Genomic DNA, 22,232 nt, shown 5'->3' on the forward strand with positions numbered 1-22,232 from the left:
GTTTACTATTTATATAGCAATTTGCTGTATAAATACTAATAATGCTTAGTGAATACTTAACACACCTTTACAATACAAGCCACAATGACCCATTCACACAGCAGTTTTCATTCTATGTCATTTGTGCACTCTATGCAGTCTATCATGCTGATGCACCAGAGGACATCGCCTGCCCAGCAGGGTGGCAACCATAAGTAGCGATGTTATTTTAAAAAGGACTCAAAAACTTAGTAACGAGAAAGTAACTACATATAACATGTGTTACAGACAAGTGTTTGTAACTGGCAGTGAGTCTTTCACATCACCATGGAGGAACTTTGACCCACTCTTCTTTGCAGAACTGTTTTGACTCAGCCACAGTGGAGGGCTTCTGAGTATGAATGACTTGTTTAAGGGTCATGTCAAAGCATCTCAATCGGTCCAGACTTTTAGGCCACTTGGTTCAGGGCATGAACTGATAAGCCAGACATTCTCCTTCAGGATTTGTTATTAGAGAGCAGAATTTATAGTTCATCAATTACAAGTAATCCAGGTCCTGAAGCAGCAAAGCAGCCCCAGACCACCAACAGTTAAACACCACCAGCATGTTTAACTGTTGGTATGGTGTTCTTTTCATGAAAAGATGTGTTAATTTTATGTCAAATGTAACAGAGTCAAACCATTTTGTCTCACCAGTCCACGGAATATTTTCCCACAAGTCAATCATTAAGTTGTGTTTTGGCAAATGAGCAAACAAGCCTTTGTGTATTTTTTGGTTAGCAGTAGTTTTCTCCTTGGATTTCTCCCATGGATGCCATTTCCCCCAGTCTCTTTCTTACTGTTGCATCATGAACTCTGACTTTAACAGAGACAAGTGAGGCCTGCAGTTTTTCAGATGTTTCCCTTTGTTCTTTTGTGACCTCCCGGATGAGTCATTAATGTGGTCTTGGATGCTCCTGGAACGGTCCACTAGTGTTCCAAGTTTCCTCCATGTGTGGTTAATTGGTCTCACTATGGTTACTAAAGCCTTTGGAAATGGCTCTGCAACCATTTCCAGACTAATAGATGTCAGTGATTTTGTTTCTCTGGCGTTTCTTTAGAATATGGCATGATTTGTTGCTTTTTGAGATCTCTAGCCTACTTCACTTTGTCAAACAGGTTCTATTTAAGTGATTTCTTGATTTATCGGGTCTGGCAGCAGTAAGGCCTGGGTGTGGCTAGTGAAATTGAACTCAGCTTTCCAAATAATGTGGTTAATCACAGTTAATTCATGATTTAATGAGGGGGCTTTAACTTTTTCACACAGGGCAGGTAGACTTAGATTATTTCCTTTATTAAATGAAATGAACATTTAAAAACTCCATTTTGTATTATTTCAGATTACCTTTGTCTAACATTACACTTTTTTATTTTTCAACTGTTTCTATGGATGGATGTGAATGGATGAATGAGGCTTTGGAAGAACCTGTCCATTTATAATTTGAAACAGTTAGTGTGAAAAGTCACAAATATGAGGGAAAAAAAGGGGGCAAATACTTTTTCCAAGCACTGTATGCTGGTTGGGCTCTAATCATTACATCATGATGAAGGAGAAGGACGCCACAAGCAGAAGAAAAACCACAGGTGGAAGATGGCGACTAGTGTAGCTGCTACAACAGCATTGCCCCTTGATAAGAAAGTTGATAATCTGAGGTGGATGACCAGCTGTCCATTTTGATGTGGAGTAGCAGCAGCTCTACTCTGAGCCCCTCCTGGATGGCCGAACTCCCATCTCCAAAGGAGAGGCCAGCCAGCCACCCTTCAGAGAAAGGCTTTTTCTGCTGCCCGAAGAAGCCGATCCTGTTCTTTCAGTCACTGCCCAAAGTTCATGACCATGGGTGAGGAGGGTAGGAACGCAGATCAACCGGTAAATCAAGAGTGTCACTTTTGCACTTAGCTCTCTCTTCACCCCGACAGACTGGTACAGCGACTGCATCACTGCATCCACAGAACCAATCCGTCTGTTGATCTCAACCCTGCCCTCACTCTGAACAAAACCCTGAGATACTACCCTAAGTGAAGCAGTAACTCGTCCCTGACCAGGAGTGGGCACTTCACCCTTTTCCGGCTGAGGATCATGGGCTCAGATTTGGAGGTGCTGGTTCTCATTTCCACCGCTTCACACTCGGCTGCGAATCGCTCCAGTGTGATGATGAGGCCAACAGAACCACATCATCTGCAAAAAGCAGAGATGAGATTCTAAGATCACTCAAGTAGATGCCATCCGGCACTTGGCTATGCCTTCTGTCCATAAAAATTCTGCACAGAATTGGTGACAAAGGGCAGCCCTGGCGGAGTCCACCGCTCACCGTGAACGAGTCCAACTTATTGCCGGCTATGTGTGATCCCCAATAGTTTAAGCACAACCTCCGGTCCCCCTTCTTGAAGATGGGAACCACAATCCTGGTCTGCCAATCCAGAGGTACTGGCCTTGATCTCAACGCAACATTGGAGAAGCATGTCAACCAAGAGAGCCCTACGACATCCAGAGCTTTCATGAACTTAGTGCAAACCTAATCCACCCCAGGGGCCCTTCCACCAAGGAGTTGTTTAAATACCTCAGTGACCTCACCCAAAGAGATGGATGAGTCATCCTTGTCGTCCCCAGACTCTGCTTCCTCTATGGAAGACGTGAGTAGGATTAAGAAGGTCCTTGAAGTATTCCTTCCACCTCCCTACAATATCCTCGTGGTCAGCAGCACTCCACCCAAGTAGCGCACTGCTTTCCCCTCCTGAGTCACCTGACAGTTTGCCAAAATCTCTTCAAGTCTCTTCTGGATGACCAATGGTAGATAATAGATTCACAAAATGTAATACACAAACGATGCCTTGTGCTTTTCAGAACAAGGGAGGAAATCCTGTCCTATTTAGCAAAATGCATAAAAGAGCAACATCCAAATCTGTTCAAAGAATTCAAAGTGAGTGAGTTTCAACTCAACATACATTCTGGTGTCATCACAAGCTAGTACCACAGGCTAAATATCTGGTAACATGACATCCATATTTCTTAGTGTTTTATTTATATTGTTGTTGCCATGAATTCAGAGTGAAAAATGGAGGGTTTGGTGGGTGAGACAAACCTCATATTGGTCACCAGCACACAATCTAGCAAATCCTGCCAGACCTAAAAAAACAAAAAAACAAAACAAGTGGAAACAGACTTAGCATTTTGTCAAACTGCGAAAAAAACCCCAAAACATTGCAATTCATTAAGGGTCATATCAGAAGGAAGACACACAAAGTATAAAGTATGTCATAATTGAGTTGCTACCTCTATTTAAGATTTTGTGTAATCATATCACCACATGATCTCTACTTCTTACCCTTCATCTTTATGTGGAACTTCCCCAGCTGGTTCTCAAAGTCATTCTCCAACACACACATGTTCTAAAGAGAATAAAAAGATGGAGACCTTCAGGCAGTCTTTTCTGTACAGTCTTACCTACAGCGCTACTCCCTATTACTACATGCTCATGCAATGGCTACTTTCTTCTACAAGAATAATTAGACATTTAGCAATTTTATCAGTTTAATCCAAAACATTTTTCCACTACATGCCTTTGTACTTTTTTTTTTTTTTTTTTTTTTTTTACCTCTGTGTACTCCTTGTATCCTTTACTGGCTTCTGCTAAACTCTCCTTGGCCTCCTTACTTCCTGAAGAAGCCGTGTATGCTTTCACCATCTTGTTGGCTCCATCCCTGAGTCTCCTCTGCATGCAGTAAGACTCATAAAACTCCTCAATCTGGGAGTAGAGGGGAAAAGCTCAGAGCAACTTCACTTGAGAGTAGAATTTAAGCCAAAGCCAGTACATGTACTAACATTGCAGCTGGTCATTTTAGTCCACTTTCTATTATTTTGGATGGTGCTTCACCTGTAAAATAGGTGAAGCAACAGGTGAAGCACCATTAAAAACAAACCTCATCATCCAACTAGTAAACCAGACAGTGGCCAGTAGAAAGTGCGTTACCACCACCCTACAGCATCCCAAAAGCAGTCACAGCGCTCTAGTTGTTCTACATTTTGACATGTTACAGCCTTAGTCCAAAATGGCTTCAATTCATTTTTCACGCGAAATTCCAAAAACAGTACTCCATAATAACAAAGTAAAAATATATTGATGCATGTATACTGATCACTAGTTTGTTACAATATCAAGTATACATTAATCAACAACGCCAATTTAAAAATGACAAATGCAGGATCATAACAGAAACACAGCAACGATAGTTGTAGAAAATATGTTCTATCAAACAGTTTTTATGATCTGCTCATCCTGTGCACAAAGAGCAATATAATTAGCAAGTCATACAAGAAGTCATCTCACAACTATACTCTTACATGTCAGGAAATCACGCTGGTCTTACCTTGCTGAGGTGAAACTCCAGTTTTCTAATGTACCTCTCAGTCACCTTTACTTGCTGATTAAAGGAAATTAGAAAGTCACATTTATTCTTTGCATTTGTTCCATTTATAACTAAGCTTTCATAGGATTTTAAGAACAGAATGGTAACAAGAATGGTAATATTAAAATGGACTTATTTCTAATATGAAGCTCACCTTGTCCAGCTCATATAGGAAACCCTGCAAGGCAGAAAATATCAAGTCATCAGCAACTGAAACTATATCACTTTATTTATCTATTCTTACGCTGGGCCAAAAGTAACAACGTACCAGTCTAGAGTTCCTCTTTGATTCTTTTATCTGTCTGGTAAGTGTCTCCAAATCCATCTGATGAACCTGCAAGTAAGACCTAAGAACACACACACACACACACACACACACACACACACACACACACACACACACACACACACACACACACACACACACACACACACACACACACACACACACACACACACACACACACACACACACACACACACACACACACTCGTAATCTCTCTCTCTCTCTCTTTCTATGAAATGCATTTGTTGAGTGTATACTCACTGAAGGCCTTTCTTCAGTGCTTCATACACTTCATCCAGTCGCTCTGGTTGAGGAACCTTTGGTGGGGGGTTGGCCTTGATCGACATAGTAAACAATCTGCTTGCTCTGCTGGGCTTCCTGCTGAGACCAGGAGTGCTGAACACCACAAGGTTTCTGCAGCACCACAAACACCAAGTCATTATTAGAAGTCCTGACCTAAAGTTATGAGATCGTCATTACTTCCCTCAAGACCAGACCTGGGCGTTGTACAGCTCACGGCTCATATAGAAACATACATGTGTCTAGCCAAACAGCCCATTTGTGAGTGTGTTGAATTTGATGATTGAAATTTCAACATGTCACAGATCATCAATATATCACATTAAAGAGACACTTGTCCTTATGACAAGTTATTACACATAAGTACAAGATAGTACATAAACAAGCCATTTTACACTAGAAAAAACACATGGTAAAGAGGGATTTGTGTGTGTAAGTATGCATGTGTATACCGGTAAGGTTTGTCGTGGGTATTGACTCCAGTAAAGCTCTGGCTCCTAGTGATGGATCTGGAAGTGAGGCGTCTGACTGGGCGAATGGACAGAGACATCGTCGACAGAGTTCGGGACGGAGTCCCTGTTTAGAGCAGAGGAAGAAAAGCACACTGCTGACAACACAGCACAACTAAACCGCTATTTTTAAAAATGAAAACCAAAACAAACAGCAAATAGTGAGTTCAAACTGTCACAGCATGCAAAATGTATTTCTCGAATCAAGAACAGTAAAACATTTTGTCCAAATGTGTGCTCTTTGCTTTGCGCAGCAGCCATCTAAGATGTGCTGACTGAAAACATGTTTAACGATCATAGAAGTATTTTTTTGTAAGCTCAGTTAAAAAAAAAAACCAAAACAAAAACCAAACACTCATATTTTCCCTTTTAAAATATAAACTTATCATCAATCAACCCAGATGAGCAACATGATTCATAGGTCTCGACTCAGGCCCACAACCTAAGGTGTGTTCCAGATCAAGTTGGAATCTTCATCTGTGACACTACCACAACTAGGATTTCCGACCCAGGAAGTCAGAGCAGCCCCACCAACCCAAGGTTAACAATCAAGATGTAGGAATCTAAACTATAAACTGCAGGCATCTAAACTGAATCTAAACTGTAGGAAAAGTGTAAAACACAAACTTTGCTGCCAGTATTGTGTATTTGTGCCCTACTAAATAAGTCACAAACAGAACACTGACCAGGCTGCAGCAGTGTTTTTAAATACAAACTACAAACAAAGTATTGTGCTGTATTTATGATTTTACTTCTTTCCTTTTATCTAATGTGCTGATTTTTACTTTATTTTTTTTTAACTTAATTTAGTTAATGATTTTTCGTTTGTCATGTCAAGTGTACAACACTTTGTTTTCAGCTGGGAGTTGTCTGAAAGTCCTATATAAATAAATTGCTTGCTTGCTTGTGTTGCTAGTGATGCATGAATGGTTTTGCCTTCCTAAAAAGCAAAACAAACCCGATTTTTTTAGGCTTTTCCGACTTTACCATTGGAATGCCGTGAAATAACACAATTTATCAGCGTGGGTAAAAGTTAAGGGAAATGCAATTATAGTTTTTTGTATCTTTGTGTATTTTGTGCTGCGGGAACAAATAAATCTTTAATCTTTTAAAGGTTTCTAACTTCCTTCTTATCTTTAGGTAAATCCATTTTGTTGCTACAACATTTGAACCAATATTTGAAGTCTGTGCTGTGTTACTGAGGCTAAAGTCAGCTGATAAATTTTTCAGCAGAGTTTTTCCTAGCGTGGCCTATGCAGTGTCCTGCATCCTGTTTCTTAAAACAGCTGAAAGGCCTTTGCAAGGCAAGTACCAACCCCCTCCTTCCACATCACAGGAAATGTCACAATCCAACAGGAAGTCAGATGGAACTCCTTCTCTTGACAGGAAATTTAACAAAGGAAGACAGGTCCAAAGGGCGCAGGCTTATGGCTGAGGAGAAAAGGTCCATTTTAACCACATCACTGAGACTAAAAAGAATACCTTAATGATCTAATGGTCTCCAAAATATGTTCATGTTTACGGGAAATGATAATATCATTTCCCGTAAACATGAACATATTTTTTCTGGTTAAAAAGAACATTTTCAAGCTGATTTTTATACACTCACACAGCGAGGGGGAGTGAGAGAGAGAGAGAGCGAGAGAGAGAGAGAGAGCGAGAGAGAGAGAGAGAGAGAGAGAGAGAAAGAGAATGTGCAAGTGCACATTTATGCACACATTATGGTCAACTTTTTGTTGACTTAACCTAGTTTAAGTACTGACAAAAAACACGAGTGCTGAGGGGGAGTGAGAGATAAAGGCATAGACAAACTGAGCCTTTCAGAGGTTCACAGCACACCAACAGACCAAGTGGAAAAGCTGAGTGATACCAGGTCCGTCACATTCAGGCATTTCCTTTTTTTCGTCTGATAAGTAATAACATTACGCTTTGACAGCAGTGAAAAGTGGTTACAATGCTCTGTAAGGAGTCAGTGAAACATTGTTAGATTACATGTGTATTTATCTAATGAGAATCTCCTTTAAAATGTAATGAGGTGCTGCTGTCCACGCCCCTTTCTGGAAAAGTGCTGGGCCTTTCATGCTGTTTACACACACACGCAAAGGCACATGCGCACACACACTTTCAGTATGCGAGTACATCATGTAATGCTAACTAAAAGTCAGCTGAACAGTGAAACCAGGATAAATGGACAGTGAAACCAGGATAAATGGACCTGGTTAATGGTTTAATAACCCCTCTATGTTTTCCCAGCATATCTCGGGACCCCACTACACTGAGGTGGCACAGTAGTGCACTGGTTAGCAACCCTGTGATGGACTGGCCTCGGTCTAGGTTGCACCCTGCCTTCAGCCCTGTGACAGCTGGGACAGGTTAAAGAGGTTTCATTTTGTTTGTGCAGCGCTATCACACACATTGTTCTAATTTGCATGCGCATCAGACTGAGAACCAAAATAAGTGAAACAACCACAAGTTAACAACAGCCTAGTTGGGTTAATGTTACCATGCAACATGTACATAGTATATGCACTAAAAGGGACTGAATCCTTATTCAAGCACTGGATCATTTTTACTTGATTTAAAAAGTTATGCAGATTGAATCAGAGTCAAGACATGAATCTAAAGCAACAGCAGTGTGCTCTTTCCACGTCATCTCATCATATTTACATTGTTGAGATTTGGGAATTACTTTATATTTTAAATCTAAAAATGTCTGGAATGAAAACTCAAAGTCCTGAGAACCACAGACTCTGTAAATTAAATGCATATGAACTATCACTATATAAACAAATGGTACACCAGTAAATCTAAATAGAAAAACCAACCTTGATGGTACTCCAAGTCAGATTTCAGGTTCAAACAAGTCAGTGGTAATCGGCACATTTCTCGCTGTGTCACATCCTATCTTGTGTAATAAGTAATCTCTAGCTTTATTATTAGAGTGACACGAGCAAATCACTGCAGTAAATCATCAGCTTTAGTTGAACAACTAGCTCATTCAGACATTGGTCAGATCCACCTAACAAACAGGGTGTCTTTGACACTGTGTTTGTTCCCTACCTGATCCAAACAGTGGTGCAGTCCTGGCCAATAATAACAAAAGATTCCAGTCACACCATCTCCTCTGCCTTTCATGGTTTCAAATCTACACTAGCACTATGGCCCTGCGCCACAAACTCAAACTCAATTACCACAGACACGAATGGAAGGGTGTCACACCACACCTATTGTCTGATGCTTTCTGACCTCTCCCTCCCAGACCATTCTAGAAAAATGTTCCTGACACACACACACACACACACACACACACACACACACACACACACACACACACACACACACACACACACACACACACACACACACACACACACACACACACACACACACACACACACACACACACACACACACACACACACACACACACACACACACACACACACCCCTCCCTAAGTGGGCACTATTATTCACTGCTTGGAAACTTATTTCAAGCTAAACCAAAACTGGGACTTATCTAACCCTGAGCTTTTTATTATGTAGATTTAAAAACAAAAAAATTCTGATAATGAAAGCATGAACACAGAGTGAGTAATATCTGGACCAGTCCCCAATCCTGCTACATAATGGTGAGTCATAATTTGAGATTATATTGAAAATGCATGCTCTGCCATTAGAATGCAAAGTAAAACCAAATGCAAATCAAACGTTCACCAAGTCAGTGTCTGACCACATGACTGTATCTGCCGATCACTGCTCTTCCCCGTACTGTGCAGCTTTAAGTTTCCTGGACTAGTCTGGACGTGTAACACCATGTTAAAGGACAGATACCGAACACAATTCAGATGTCTGGCACAGCTGAAGGTGAACAACTTGTCTGTCATAGGGGATCAGCCAACAAAACCATTTTTGACACTTAAAAAGAAATAAAAATAAAAAGAGTAATCATAAAAAGTAATCATGATTTCAATCCTGTTCAAAATAATCATAATTATTTTGGCCATAATCATACAGTCCCAGTGTAGTGATCTTTATATTGAGCACGATATCATTACAGCTCAGCTCTGTCTTGTAGACTGGTACAACATTCACATCACTGTCATTGTCAGTGACCATCTCCTCTCTCCCCTTACTCTTAAACAAAACCCCCCAATACTTGGATTCCTCCACCTGGGGCACCAGTTCCCAAACTGAAATAGGCAATCCACCTTTTTCTGAGTGACAACTGTGGCTTCACACGTTGAGGTGCTTCTAGTCAACGAAACACATGTAGTAACTACATGTTTTAATAAGTTGCCTATCTATTAAACATGATCTAAGGAAGGAATGGTGGTGAACCAGCAACTGGGTCATGGGTGATCAAGGCTTACTGACGCACATCAGCAGCAAAGAATGGTCCGATCCAATGGACGAGCTAGCGTTGCTCATACTGCAGCAAAAGGGGACCAACACAATATTAGGCAGGTGATCCTGATATCAAGGTCGATAGATGTTATTTTCACAGTATTTAGGATACTTAAGCAGTGCTCTCTTTAAAGTTTCCACTGACTGATCATCATTTACTTCCTGCTGAATAAAATTTCTTGACTCACTACATATGAAAATTGCTGTGTTTATTCAAAGTGGTCCCTTTGTCATGTCATTCCTTTCATGCATCTCCATCATGAAAGGAATGTCAAATCTAGACAGACTGTCAGATCCAGAACACACACACACGGGAAGAGGAAAAACACTCGTGTCAAGCTTGCTCCTCTGCCTCTGCCCCCAGACTCTGCCAGTTATCAAGCAAAACGAACACCTGAAAGAAAGAACTATAACTTTGAAAATTCCTAATGATTAGATAAACAAGAAATAAACTGACATGTTTTTATGAATATACTCAAATCAGTTTTGCAAATCCAAAATAGTTTCTCTGTTTGTCCTAAGCAGATGGACAAATAGAAATCTAAGAGTAAAATAAAATTTCTAAAAGAATGGACAGACAAACAGAAAATAAATAGTGAAACATATTCCTCAGGTTTAGCTCAGTAGATACCATTAAAAATAATGGGAAAGGCAAACAAACTGTTCACTGCAACAGTTAACTAAACTACAATAATAGATAGCTATAGGATTTAACAGAGAAATTCATGAAGTAATGGTTAACGTTAACAGGGTGGAAACAGATGATTATACCGGGTTCTGTTACAAAAAAAGTTTTGCTTGAGTATGAGATGAGGAAAGCATTGCTCTCCATTCCCAGCAATGCCTTATATTGTAATCTAGTTTCTTCTATTTGCAACACTATTATTTCATAGTTTCTTCTCCCACACCCTGTGCACTGTTCATATATTTTACTTTCATTGCTAAATCTATTCCTTCCTCACATTACTGTCTGTATGAGAAGGAAACTGGAGGGGGTGGAGGGGTTGTACATCCTGCAAGGGCAGGGTCAGGAAAAGACTAGTGCAGTTTCTGGATTTACTGAGTCACAGGAATAACCCAACAAAATTTACAGTGCAGCCATGTTCGCTTGTTTCCAGGAAAGAAAAAGAACCCGTTTAAGACAATGAACTGAAGGCATGATAACAAAAACGACAAAGTGAAAAAGGAAGAAAAAGCATAAGATTTTTATGCTTCTCATTCATATAGTGAGACTTCTCAGTTGAAACAAATCTTACTTTGATCCTTTTTGTTTTGTTTCTCTTTGAAATAACAGTCCTTCGACATATTCTTCAAGGAAATTTAGAAAGGTACACAATCTCATTAAAACAGATGTGGTCATAGCTCAAACAGAAGTGGATATCAACCATGTTAAAAGTAGTGACTGATGTTTATCCTGAAGATAAACATAGGAACCTCATAAAGAAGCATTCAAACACTACCTATACCTTCCACAGTCAATGCCTCTTTACAAGTAGGATTTTCACCAAACCAGTGCTACTAATACACACATATTCCTTAAATGGAATTTCTTCTGAATTTACTTTTCATGCATTGCAAAAATGGTTTAAAACCAAGGTTAGCAAAGATCAGAAACCCCTTTAGCATTAAACAACTTAGGCACCCATTAAGACTAGACAATTGTCATGTGACTTGCCACCATGGTGACCAACAAAACTGAGCAGAAACTTGTTGCAGATTAAAGACATGTGGTTCACTTTGTGAAAGGATTAAACCCAGACCATCATTTTACCCCAATCCAAACAGAAAGTCTGAAAATAAATATCAGTCTTAAATTAATATGACAACACTTTTACCTGGAATCTAGTTTCAAACAGGTCTGAAATAAGTCACATAAAAATTAAGACAGAACTCTGTTTATTAATAAAGGCAGGACACTTAGGATATAAGATGATACATCTAAGTAGAGGGGACTATTAAATAGAAAATAAATAAACAAACAAACCAGTTAATAATTTCCTTAAAAACAAACAAACAAAAAAAAAAACATCATATCAGAGGCAAAGTTCTCGTCCTACCTTAAACTATTTTTAAATATGTACTACCCACAACATACCAGGAACATAACATAACTATGTTCCGTGAGTCACTATGAAAATCTGATAGCAGAAACAAAACACACCTCCCAACAAACTTGAGTAACAGTCTTATCATTGTTACATTCTATCAAGTCTCATCACTGATGAGAAAAGGAGACATTATGAAAAATAACAATAAAAACAAACTTTAAAATGAAAAGTTGTAAATTGACGATATGTAAAAGAGGTCAGATGTGCTCTTGTATGTTTTAAATATGTTTAAAAGCAATGCCGATGTCTCCATCAGTTATTCAAACAGGAGAGCGGGCCCTCATGTACAAAAATATCTTTAAAAAGTGTATCTGAAGCTCAACTGAGGATCAGCCTGTGTTAAACAAATCCAATAATGATCTTCCGAACTACACCGACCTCGTCATTGGCAGAGACACATCAACACACAGAAAAGTTTGTATTCGACTCCCTTGTAGCCACACCTGAATCGATAAACTCTGACGAAGTCTATTTAACTTTAGTGGAAATTTTTAATGAGTACTGTGGAATTTGTCCTCTGTAACTGAGGAGGGAAATCACAAGTTTCATTGTTTTGCACATACATAACTGCAAGCACTGTTAGCAGACAGACTTGAAAAATATGATTTATAAAAATAACTTAAATTTGGTATTTTGGGGTCAAACTCTCTGGCCATCACCTAATAATAAGTTACAGGCCTGTTAACGTGCAACTGGGAATTCATTCTGACAAACATAAGCAGTTAATGATTAGAGAGATAAGCTAGTCTCTGTGAGAGCATTACACTTGTCCATACCTCCATATCCACTGTACATGGTAGCTGTGGTGGTTGATGTCGACACTTTCTCGTAAAGGGTCCACCCAACTCCAGAAACAGCTATTCAGTCCTCTATCTTTGTGGCCTCTTCTGTGGTATACTTTTTAATCGCTTGCTTTTCTATTCAACTCCTTCACTCGTTTTGGTATCCGTTTCCCCTCACTTTCTTGTTCACACTGTGTCAGTCTGTTTGCCTTTATCTTTCCCCATTTTCACTCAGTCGTTAATCCTTCGTCCGCGCTCTGACTGATCACCGTTCTTTCCATCTCCACTTCAGTGATAAGAGGAGGGGGAGGAGAAGTGGGGACAAAACAGGAAAAAGCAAAGCAGTCCTCCCTTCTCTTCATCCGTGCTGACATCAGTGTTTCCTGCCCCTCCTTCTCCCTGCTGGACATGTTTCTCAGACTTCAATAGTCAGCACATTTTTGCCCTTTTAATAAATTGCATTTCAAATATTTGAAAATATTCTAGAAACAAAGTAAAAACCTGTTACTTCAGCCTGAGACCTTTTGAACTTCATTGGCAAAATACTATGTTGCATGATGAATGTGTCAACATATTCACTTTTGCCATTCATAGTGAAATTGTTGCTTAAAATAATATCTTCTTCCTCAAGTTGATTAAAATGAGAAAGTCTCATTTTTAATCTTGTGTGCTTCAAAAAGCTGGTCAGCAGAGTTGGTGTAACTTTTTATTTTACATTAGATTTGTTTTTAAATCACTTTCAGTTTTATTTCAGTTAGTTTTGTCGGCCCACTTTTTGCAGCTATAACAGCCTCAACTCTTCTTGGAAAGCTTTCCACAGTTTAGGAGTGTCTTTATGGGAATTTATGGCCATTCTTCCATAAACACATCTGTGAGGTCAGACACTGATGTTGGACAAGAAGGCCTGGCTCATAGTCTCTGCTCTAATTAATCAATCCCAAAGGTGTTCTGTAGGGTTGAGGTCAGGACTCTGGTGTGGAAGAACTGGACTGGCCTGCACAGACTCTCTCATTCATGTCTTTATGGACTGTGCACTGGTGCACAGTCATGTTGGAACAGGAAGGGGCTATCCCCAAACTATTCCCACAAAGTTGGGAGCATGAAACTGTGCAAAATGTCTTGGTATGCTGAAGCATTAAGAGTTCCAAAACAGCCCTACACCATAATCCCCCCTACACCAAACTTTACACTTAGCATGATCCAGTCAGACAAGTATAGTTCTCATGGCGACCGTCAATGCCAAACTTGCATGCTCAATCATCCAGGTAAGTAAATCCCCAAAGGTTGATCCTGTTCATCTGGACGTAGCACTTTCAGTGGTAGAAACATTTCATCACTCATCCATGTAGTGTACGCTGTTAAGTGCCAGGAGGATTGCCATGATTTATACATCGGGGAAACCAAACGACCCCTGGCAAAGCGGATGGCACAACACAGAAGAGCTAACTCGTCAAGCCAGGACTCCACAGTCCATTTACACCTACAGGCCAGTGGCCACTCTTTCAATGATGAGGATATACACATCCTGGACAGGGAGGAAAAAGGAAAAGACCATCTCTGAATAGAGGAGGGGGCCTAATTTTACATCTTTCACCATCTTACAATGCTGTGATTGCAGCCATTCCCCAACTCTCTGAATGGTATTAATGGCCATTGATCAAGGGTCTTTAATCAATGGGCTTTGATCAATCGTTGTTGATCAATGGTCATGACAATTTGCATATTAATGATCAAGGAACTGACCTCACAGCCCATTGTTCATTCAGTGGGCTGGTTTCAGTCATTGTGCAAACTGTATTGTACATTGTACTGTTTATAAGATTGATGAAACCTGCAGTCAGCTGAGACTGAAAAAGTCACTTGGATCAGTGACGAAAACGCTACACTGAAAACGCTACATAGAGATGAACACAATCAACCTTTGGGGGTTGTCCAGAGAACACGTCTTTACATTGCACTTGGTGATGTAAGGTTTGGGTACAGCTGCTCGGCCATGGAAACCCACTGAATGCCACATGAAATATGCAGGTCTGTAGCCACCGACTCTACAGAAAGTTGGAAACCTCTGTGCACAATGCGTCTCAGCATCCACTGACCGCACTCTGAGTTTAGGTGGCCTTCCACTTCATAGTTAGCTGTCATTATATAATGATTAACAAGAAGACAATACTTTAACAAGAATAAACTTACCAAACAATAAACAGCTGGTGTTATAGAATTTACTTCCAAATTTTAGATGGTAACAATTTTTTTTTTTTTTTTTTTACTGCATTAGCCTTTTATTTTTCAACTTAGAATATTATCTGCTTTCACTTAAAGTAACCGAGCTATATAGTGATATTAGAGGTTACCACTAGATGGCAGTAGAGGCTTTGGTAGTCAATCCACCATAAACTGCTGATTGTATTTACCACTGATATATTGTAAATGTAAGATCTGATCTTTTATTTGCAGATATTTCCACCAGTGACTACAATAAATTCACACCCTGAAAATAAACACCACACTGCCAAGTATTACAAGATTAATCAGAAATAAAAAAAACATTTATTCCTCCAAGAGACCATGCCACTGATATCATAGGTTTAACAAGTTACTACTGTGTCCATAACACAAAGAGTGCCCAATGTATTATTGTCTACATCAGGAAGTCACTTAATTCAGTGATAGAGTAGCCACTGTCAAGAGAAAGTGATAAAATCCTTCAGAATAAAAGTATTTTGAGCTGTGAGCTGAAAAGTGAGATGATCTGAGCTTTGAGACATGGCACATTATTTTGTGGAATCAGCAATCACAAGATGGGTACATTGAGGTCATACAGGGATGTACATGGTCAGCAGCAATACTCAGGTTTGCTGTGGCATTTAAACCCCGTCTGTTGTTGCTAATGGAACAGGTTTGCCAATAAAGGATTCCCCACACCATCAAACCATGAGCAGCAGCGTTTCCATAATTTGACATGTGTCTGGTAATATATCCTGTAGGCGAAAATTAGAAGTGCTGAAAGTATTAACAGATGAATTAATACTTCAAATAATTACACATTACAACTAAGTGTCAATCTGAAGCACTCACTGAAGCAGCAGGTTTTAGCAATGATGAGAGAGCATCAGGTCAGCTGGATTTTACTGTAGATTGATTTCTTGGTAAAAATCTCATTTAAATTAATAAAGCCTCTAGGCAATTCTTTTCTGTTAGCCACTAAGCTAATATCAAATGTTCAGAAAGACTATTTTTGCATTGAATTGGTATTAACAGCTTTAACAAGAGAATGAATGTTTTACTCAACTAAAGACTGCATGAAGCAGTACCAAACACCACACCTAACAAGTAATCTGTTCATACATATATCAATGTTCTAAAACAGGATTTAAAATACTGATTAACACCGAGTTGAATTGAACAATGTGATTTGAATCAGGAGACCGAAAGACGATCTCAAGGCTGAACTGACAGTCACTGAAACAGAACAGTCTGCAAATTGGGACGCTACCGTGAACTTTTCTACATATTACCCAATTAAGGTTGCTGTCAGAATGCAAATTTGATATTAACCTGTCTTTAATGTCCCAGCTCCCTAGTAGAAAGCCTGTGTGATGCCAGACTACACCCATGTGAGAACAGTGCAGATAATGTATGGTTAAATCACACTGAGCAGGTGAGTGTCATGTGCCCTGCCTCCTGTGCACTCTATCTAGCAGCTTCCTCAGCTAAACCAAACAGAATGTTTGCATAGTGAGAACATCCAAAATGGACTCTCTCTTGTTGTGTGATATGGGTGAGAAATAGGCCTGTTGTAAAGACACTTGGCCCTGTTCTTGTACTTCTAAGATTATCCAGAGTTTAAACAACTTTAGGAAATAACATTTCAGACACCAAATTAGTCTTTCCTGTTTTAAAACTTGCTAGTCTAATGGTAAAGACAGATACTACTGTAATCTGCACATTTCAGGTCCTAGTGTTGTTGCAAGCCATATCATCTCTTTTTTTGCTTATCTACTTATTTTGTGTAGAATGGCCATCATATGAACACCTAATTGTCAATGAAACAGGTTCTCTTCCTGAATGTAACCTAAAATGAAATACATAGTTTGACATGAATACACAAACAAATATGTATTACTAAGTTAGCATGAGTCAAGCTCCAAAAAACAGGAAGTCTCTGCTTAGTTAATAACACTCACTGCTAATTTACTATACAAGCATTCTTTAATGAAAACTAGAACTCTCCAGCCAAACTCACTAGTTTTTCCTCCACTGCATTTGGATCATGTGTAGTCCTGCTTGTATGTTATTTATTTTGATGATGTCTTATGTTTGTTTTTCCCTGCAGCTATAAGAGATACTTTTCATGGCATCTAAAGTAGTGGTTATGCATGACACACTAGACAATGCAGTCAATCAGCCAAGCATGCAAACTATGTGTAGCTGCTGGGAACCAGAACAGAGCTACATGGATGGATTATTGATGGACGGAAGTACACTGCTCTTTGTTGTTCTTCCACAGTTTTCTGCAATCTGCCTCTATGAGCTGTGAATCACACAGGAATTCTGAGATGATGGTAAATTGTTACAAACAACATTGTTATTAAAACAAGTCTGCTGCTTCTAATCGTGTAATCTCCAAATATCAAATCAACTTTAACTAACGGTAAATGACTGGAATGGCTGGTTTAAATCTTCTAAAAACACAGATTTCAGTGTGTTCTAATAATGTCAGACCCAACAGGATTTTATCTTAATTACTTAAAAGCATACATACATCAAGCTGAAAGCCAAGTCTACCACAGGCTTCGAAACATAAGTCAAATATTTCCATACCCTACTTAACTGTGGAAGCAACAGTTCACCACAAAATGCATGAACACAACACCATGAAGTAGCACGAGAAGCACAGAAAGTGGCAGGAGTGACGAATTCTCATAGTCTTTAAATATTTTGTTTCACTTCACTACAAAAAAGCTCTTTCCATGTAATGACTCCTCTCTGCAGCAGGGTGAAAACAAACACCATCACCACCAAGACTAGCTTACATGTTGCTGATACTTCCACCTGGTGACAGTAAGCAAGTGCAGCATGTAAATGACAGTCCGCAAGTCTTTAGATATTAGTTCAGTTTCAGGGGAAAGTAACACTTTATCAGTAACTGCTTTAATACAGATGCTCTCCTCGCCTCAGTCCAAACATATTATCTTGTGCGACTATCATGCACAGTTTAGATTTACTCACACAAGTCCAAACCCTGTAATATACTGTGCTGCACTGCTCAATAGAACAAATAAATGTAACCAGTCTAGTGAACCAGAATGAGCTTGGTACTGAGCTGACAGACTGTTCCTACTTCACTAAGCAGTGTGTGTGTGTGTGTGTGTGTGTGTGTGTGTGTGTGTGTGTGTGTGTGTGTGTGTGTGTGTGTGTGTGTGTGTGTGTGTGTGGACCCCTGTGAAGTGGGGACTTTCTGGTTAATCCCCAGCTGGCAAATAAGCAGCTTAACTATCACTGGAGTGCTTCAAGCTAATGACTAGCTTGTAACCAGTCTAATATCGTTCAGCATCCCACAAGACTGATCATAAACTGTAAATTAACTGTACATAAACTGACAGTAACTGTAGATAGGTGTGTGACACTACTTGGTTGGGCCAGTGAACAGGCTGTGCATGCAGAGAAACTGTGTCACTGGGTTAACCCTTTGTGTAAAACTCTGAAGGTTAAGCTGCTGCACGGGCAGGTAGAGATACACGACACAGCTGATGCTGAGCAGATAGTTTAATCTGTGACAACAACCTGGTCATAATACCTCAGACCAAGAGAGAACTCAAGTGAGCAAGTGCACCTCCCACCCCCCCACACCATGGTGCTGTATACCTTGCAGAGTAACTCACTAAAATAGTCATTATACTGAATCCTAATTAGTGCAGTTTGGATAGATACATGCTTGTAGTGCAAGACTTTTGAGAGCTCAATAAGAGTAGCAACATGTAATGCTAATACTACATCACCTTTTTATTTTAGGACCCTTTTGGCAGCCAGTTTGGTGCTTGATAGATAAACAATGCCTTTGAGGAAAAAAGGTCCCCTCTGCAGGCCTGTATCCCCCAGATATCTTAAATAATTCATTAACAATTACCAACTTAAATCAGGTGTCCATTTTGTTGACGACAATTTTTAGAAGCTAATTTATGAAGACTTCTGCTGATCAGGAATGACAGTTTTTCCAATCAAGGAAGTTACTAGGCTACCTATACCCATGTTGGTAACAACCCATCCAGTCTACATGTGCAGAGAAATCAAACCATAGATGCCCATAACTTAAATTATGTGCAATAATGAGAAATGACAAAGGGAAAAATATTGACAAATGAAGTTTTATTTATGAGTTTTATCTGTGGCCATTTTGTCTTTGATCTTGATCAAACTTCTAATGCATTGGTGTGTATGGCTACAGTAGCCCAAAGATTAGCATAACATGCTAACATGCTTTCAGTATCAGTAGCCTTTTGTGAAGCCTATCAAAATATGGATGGAATGAGTTCTACTGACTTTATACTGACCATGTTTCATATTTCTATTAAGTTATTTTGTGATAATGCTCATCATTTTATGGGCCAGCCCTATGTATAGCTCTACTGTAAGTATACAAAGTTTTTAACCAAAGCCTGTCTTTTATTTGCCTTATCTTAGAGTAAGATAACACAGCTAGGGACCAAATTATTTTAAAAGCTTTGCTCTACAAACTACACAAAGTCAACTCACACACACCCACACAAATGAGAATACATTGTACTATGTTCCAACACTAAAATATTAAATTGCTTTCAAAAAGGTACAAAAGCACATTCCACTTAGGGATGCATACACAGTGAATACTGTACATACTGCATTTATCTCCAAATTAGCCCCTACGCTTCAGTGTTGAAGCCAAGAGGCATAGTAGGCGATCCCTTTGACTACAAGTCAAAATAAAATTCTCAATTGCGTAATGTGAATGAGGAAACTGTATGTTAACAGGAATTAGCATGGCAGGTATGATGGACAGGAAAGACTGCAAGACGAGATGAGCAGGGCTTTGCATGTTTTCACCGTGAATTCCACACAGTTCGCTTCAGGGTAAAAATACATGCAGGGAAAAAGATAAGCATCACAGAGCATGAGCAATATTATAAAATGATGATTAGCATGAATGAAGGGGGAAAGACCTTACAACAACCAAATTTGTACTTTAACTCAACACTTCCTGTAAATACTCTTCAGAGCAAAATCCTTTCTGTAGGATTTCAATAGGAACAAGAAAAGTCCTGAAAATAGTAACAACCAAACACTCCCACCCACCTAATTCTGGAAGAAGACAGTGGGTCAGCAAAGGCATAAACAGCTGTGCCAGACAGTGTAATGAATGAGTATAGCACAAGCTCGCTTAACGCGTGAGTCACAGTCTAAAAAACTCAGACACACTGTAACAGTCAGAGGTCATGTAATAGGATTTCTTAGGTTTAATAATGAGAGTGACTCCATTCTGGCAACAGTGGGCAACAATTCCACCAGTGTTTTCATGTGGCTGATGCGTTTTGGTTTTTTTACATTGGTAGGACACCTGCAAATTTCTGTTTCCAGGCCCTTTTTTGTTTTGTTTTTTTTAAAGGAAAGTTGGATTTAGCTTACATCCTTTTTCCACAAACAGAAGTATAATGACTTAGAAGAGCAGTTTTGGTGACTTACATGCTGATAAAATGTGAAAGTATCATTTAAGACAAAGCTAAATGTCAACAAAAGGCTGCAAATTTGCTAGAATGTTATAAATGCATGGATACAAAGTAGTCGTTACACAACCCAGCAGTGTAAACAGGGCTGTGGGATATGATGAAATATATCACATGACAATATTTAAACATCTATTGTTTCATATTATGCTCTAGTATTTATTTCATGTTGTTGCAAAACACGATATTTTCATTGCAGTAAGCAGTGTTTTAGATAACAGTAATGGTCACCACAGAACAACAGAAGGACCAGCCAAAACTAATCGAGGAGCCTCTTCCTAAACGAGGGGCTCCCTCTGTAGCATGGACATGGTTTGATAACAGCAGCCATTACAACTTCTATCTATAAATATATGGTTTTGTGGATCGTTTAAAACACTCCATTACAGTGACCTAGCCAAAAACACTTCACACTAGTTGATTTGCCTTGTTTATGTTATGAGAAATCCGCAGCGTAGCATAACACGCTGTAACAACAGATCTGTGGACGAGCTGAACAACATCCCTGTATGAGCTTAACTGTGCACTACAGAGACTGGACGCTCTGCAGTCGATGCTTGCAGACAGGCTAGTTTCCTGACAACCACAAAGGAGCAGTAATGATAGGCGGAGGCCTCAGGGAAACGCGTGCATGACTGAGCTGGGTCATCTACTGTGTGTTACTATGGGGTAATGCTAGGTAAGGCGCATATTTAGTTCATTTTTGATTATTTAATTTAAATATAAATAAGAATAGCACTTTTGATGTGGTGATTATATAAACTATTCACTGACTTTGCAGAAATTGCACTATATTTGATATATAAAGGTATCTGGATAAGAAATGACTTATGACTCACAACTGATTTTGGTCATATTGCACAGCCCTAATCATCAGAGGATCAAATTTGCCATCATGGTCCATTGACACTCAGGTATTTTCTGCATTACTACTGTTAAGTTAACTGCTTTTCTATCTTCCAAGCATCTTTAGTCTCACCCATACTTAAACTTTAAGTACAAGAAGTTATTACCAATCACTCACATGTGCACCCAAGACTGGCCAAACGCTTCCTAGGTGATTTACAATAACTGCTCACATGTTCCTATGGACTGTGTTCTGTAATACTGATAGCAGTCATGATATCAGTACCAAAGCAACACTAACTTTTCCAACAAGCTCTATTGTTTACAATGAAAGACCTGTAATGTGCAACATACAGCGCACACACACAGCAACAGTTCGCTCTTCCAACAGGGGCGATGCTCAGTTGAAATTTCTCAGTTGCAAACATTACTTTGTTTACATGCTTCAGCACATTAACACACAATACCACCAAATTTTATCTTCCCTCCTCTGAAAGAAAGACGGTACTAGATTTATTCTCTTCAATGGACTCAACAGTTAATTTCGTGATCTTCGATGGTGTGGTCACTTTGAGTGTCGAATCCTCAATTTTATCATGCACAGAATATGTCATAGTCATACACAAAGGAAAGCCACCATTCTTTAAAATAATGGGTAGTAACCCATCTGACACATCAGTTCTATTCTAGTGTGTAAAATTGGTCACTAATGCGACCAAAGACAAGCCTCAGTTTGATTTTGATATTTTCCATTGTGAGCTATAACTTTATTTCCAAACATAACTTTCAGGAGCATAACAAATTAGACTGTTCCTAA

The 22,232-nt window shown here is 39.3% G+C and overlaps 1 protein-coding gene across 4 annotated transcripts in view; it reads right to left on the reverse strand.

The window, feature by feature from the left end:
* The window catches only part of ripor1 (RHO family interacting cell polarization regulator 1), a 44,483-nt gene that overhangs the window by 17,738 nt on the left and 4,513 nt on the right, over positions 1-22,232 (reverse strand). For 3 of the 4 annotated variants that reach the window (XM_005454241.4, XM_005454242.4, XM_019361201.2), the window contains exons 2-9: positions 5,462-5,585; positions 4,971-5,123; positions 4,691-4,769; positions 4,577-4,600; positions 4,384-4,437; positions 3,612-3,761; positions 3,342-3,405; positions 3,099-3,142 (exon numbers count right to left, since the gene is read on the reverse strand). In XM_005454241.4, coding sequence (XP_005454298.1) covers positions 3,099-3,142; positions 3,342-3,405; positions 3,612-3,761; positions 4,384-4,437; positions 4,577-4,600; positions 4,691-4,769; positions 4,971-5,123; positions 5,462-5,559 — 666 coding nt within the window. In that variant the 5' untranslated portion in view covers positions 5,560-5,585. Of the gene's footprint in view, positions 1-3,098; positions 3,143-3,341; positions 3,406-3,611; positions 3,762-4,383; positions 4,438-4,576; positions 4,601-4,690; positions 4,770-4,970; positions 5,124-5,461; positions 5,586-12,806; positions 13,124-22,232 lie in introns of those variants that run through there. The other variant, XM_005454239.4, reaches the window with a different exon arrangement.

Source organism: Oreochromis niloticus, linkage group LG7 (genome assembly GCF_001858045.2).
Source record: "Oreochromis niloticus isolate F11D_XX linkage group LG7, O_niloticus_UMD_NMBU, whole genome shotgun sequence".
Taxonomy (NCBI): Eukaryota; Metazoa; Chordata; class Actinopteri; order Cichliformes; family Cichlidae; genus Oreochromis; species Oreochromis niloticus.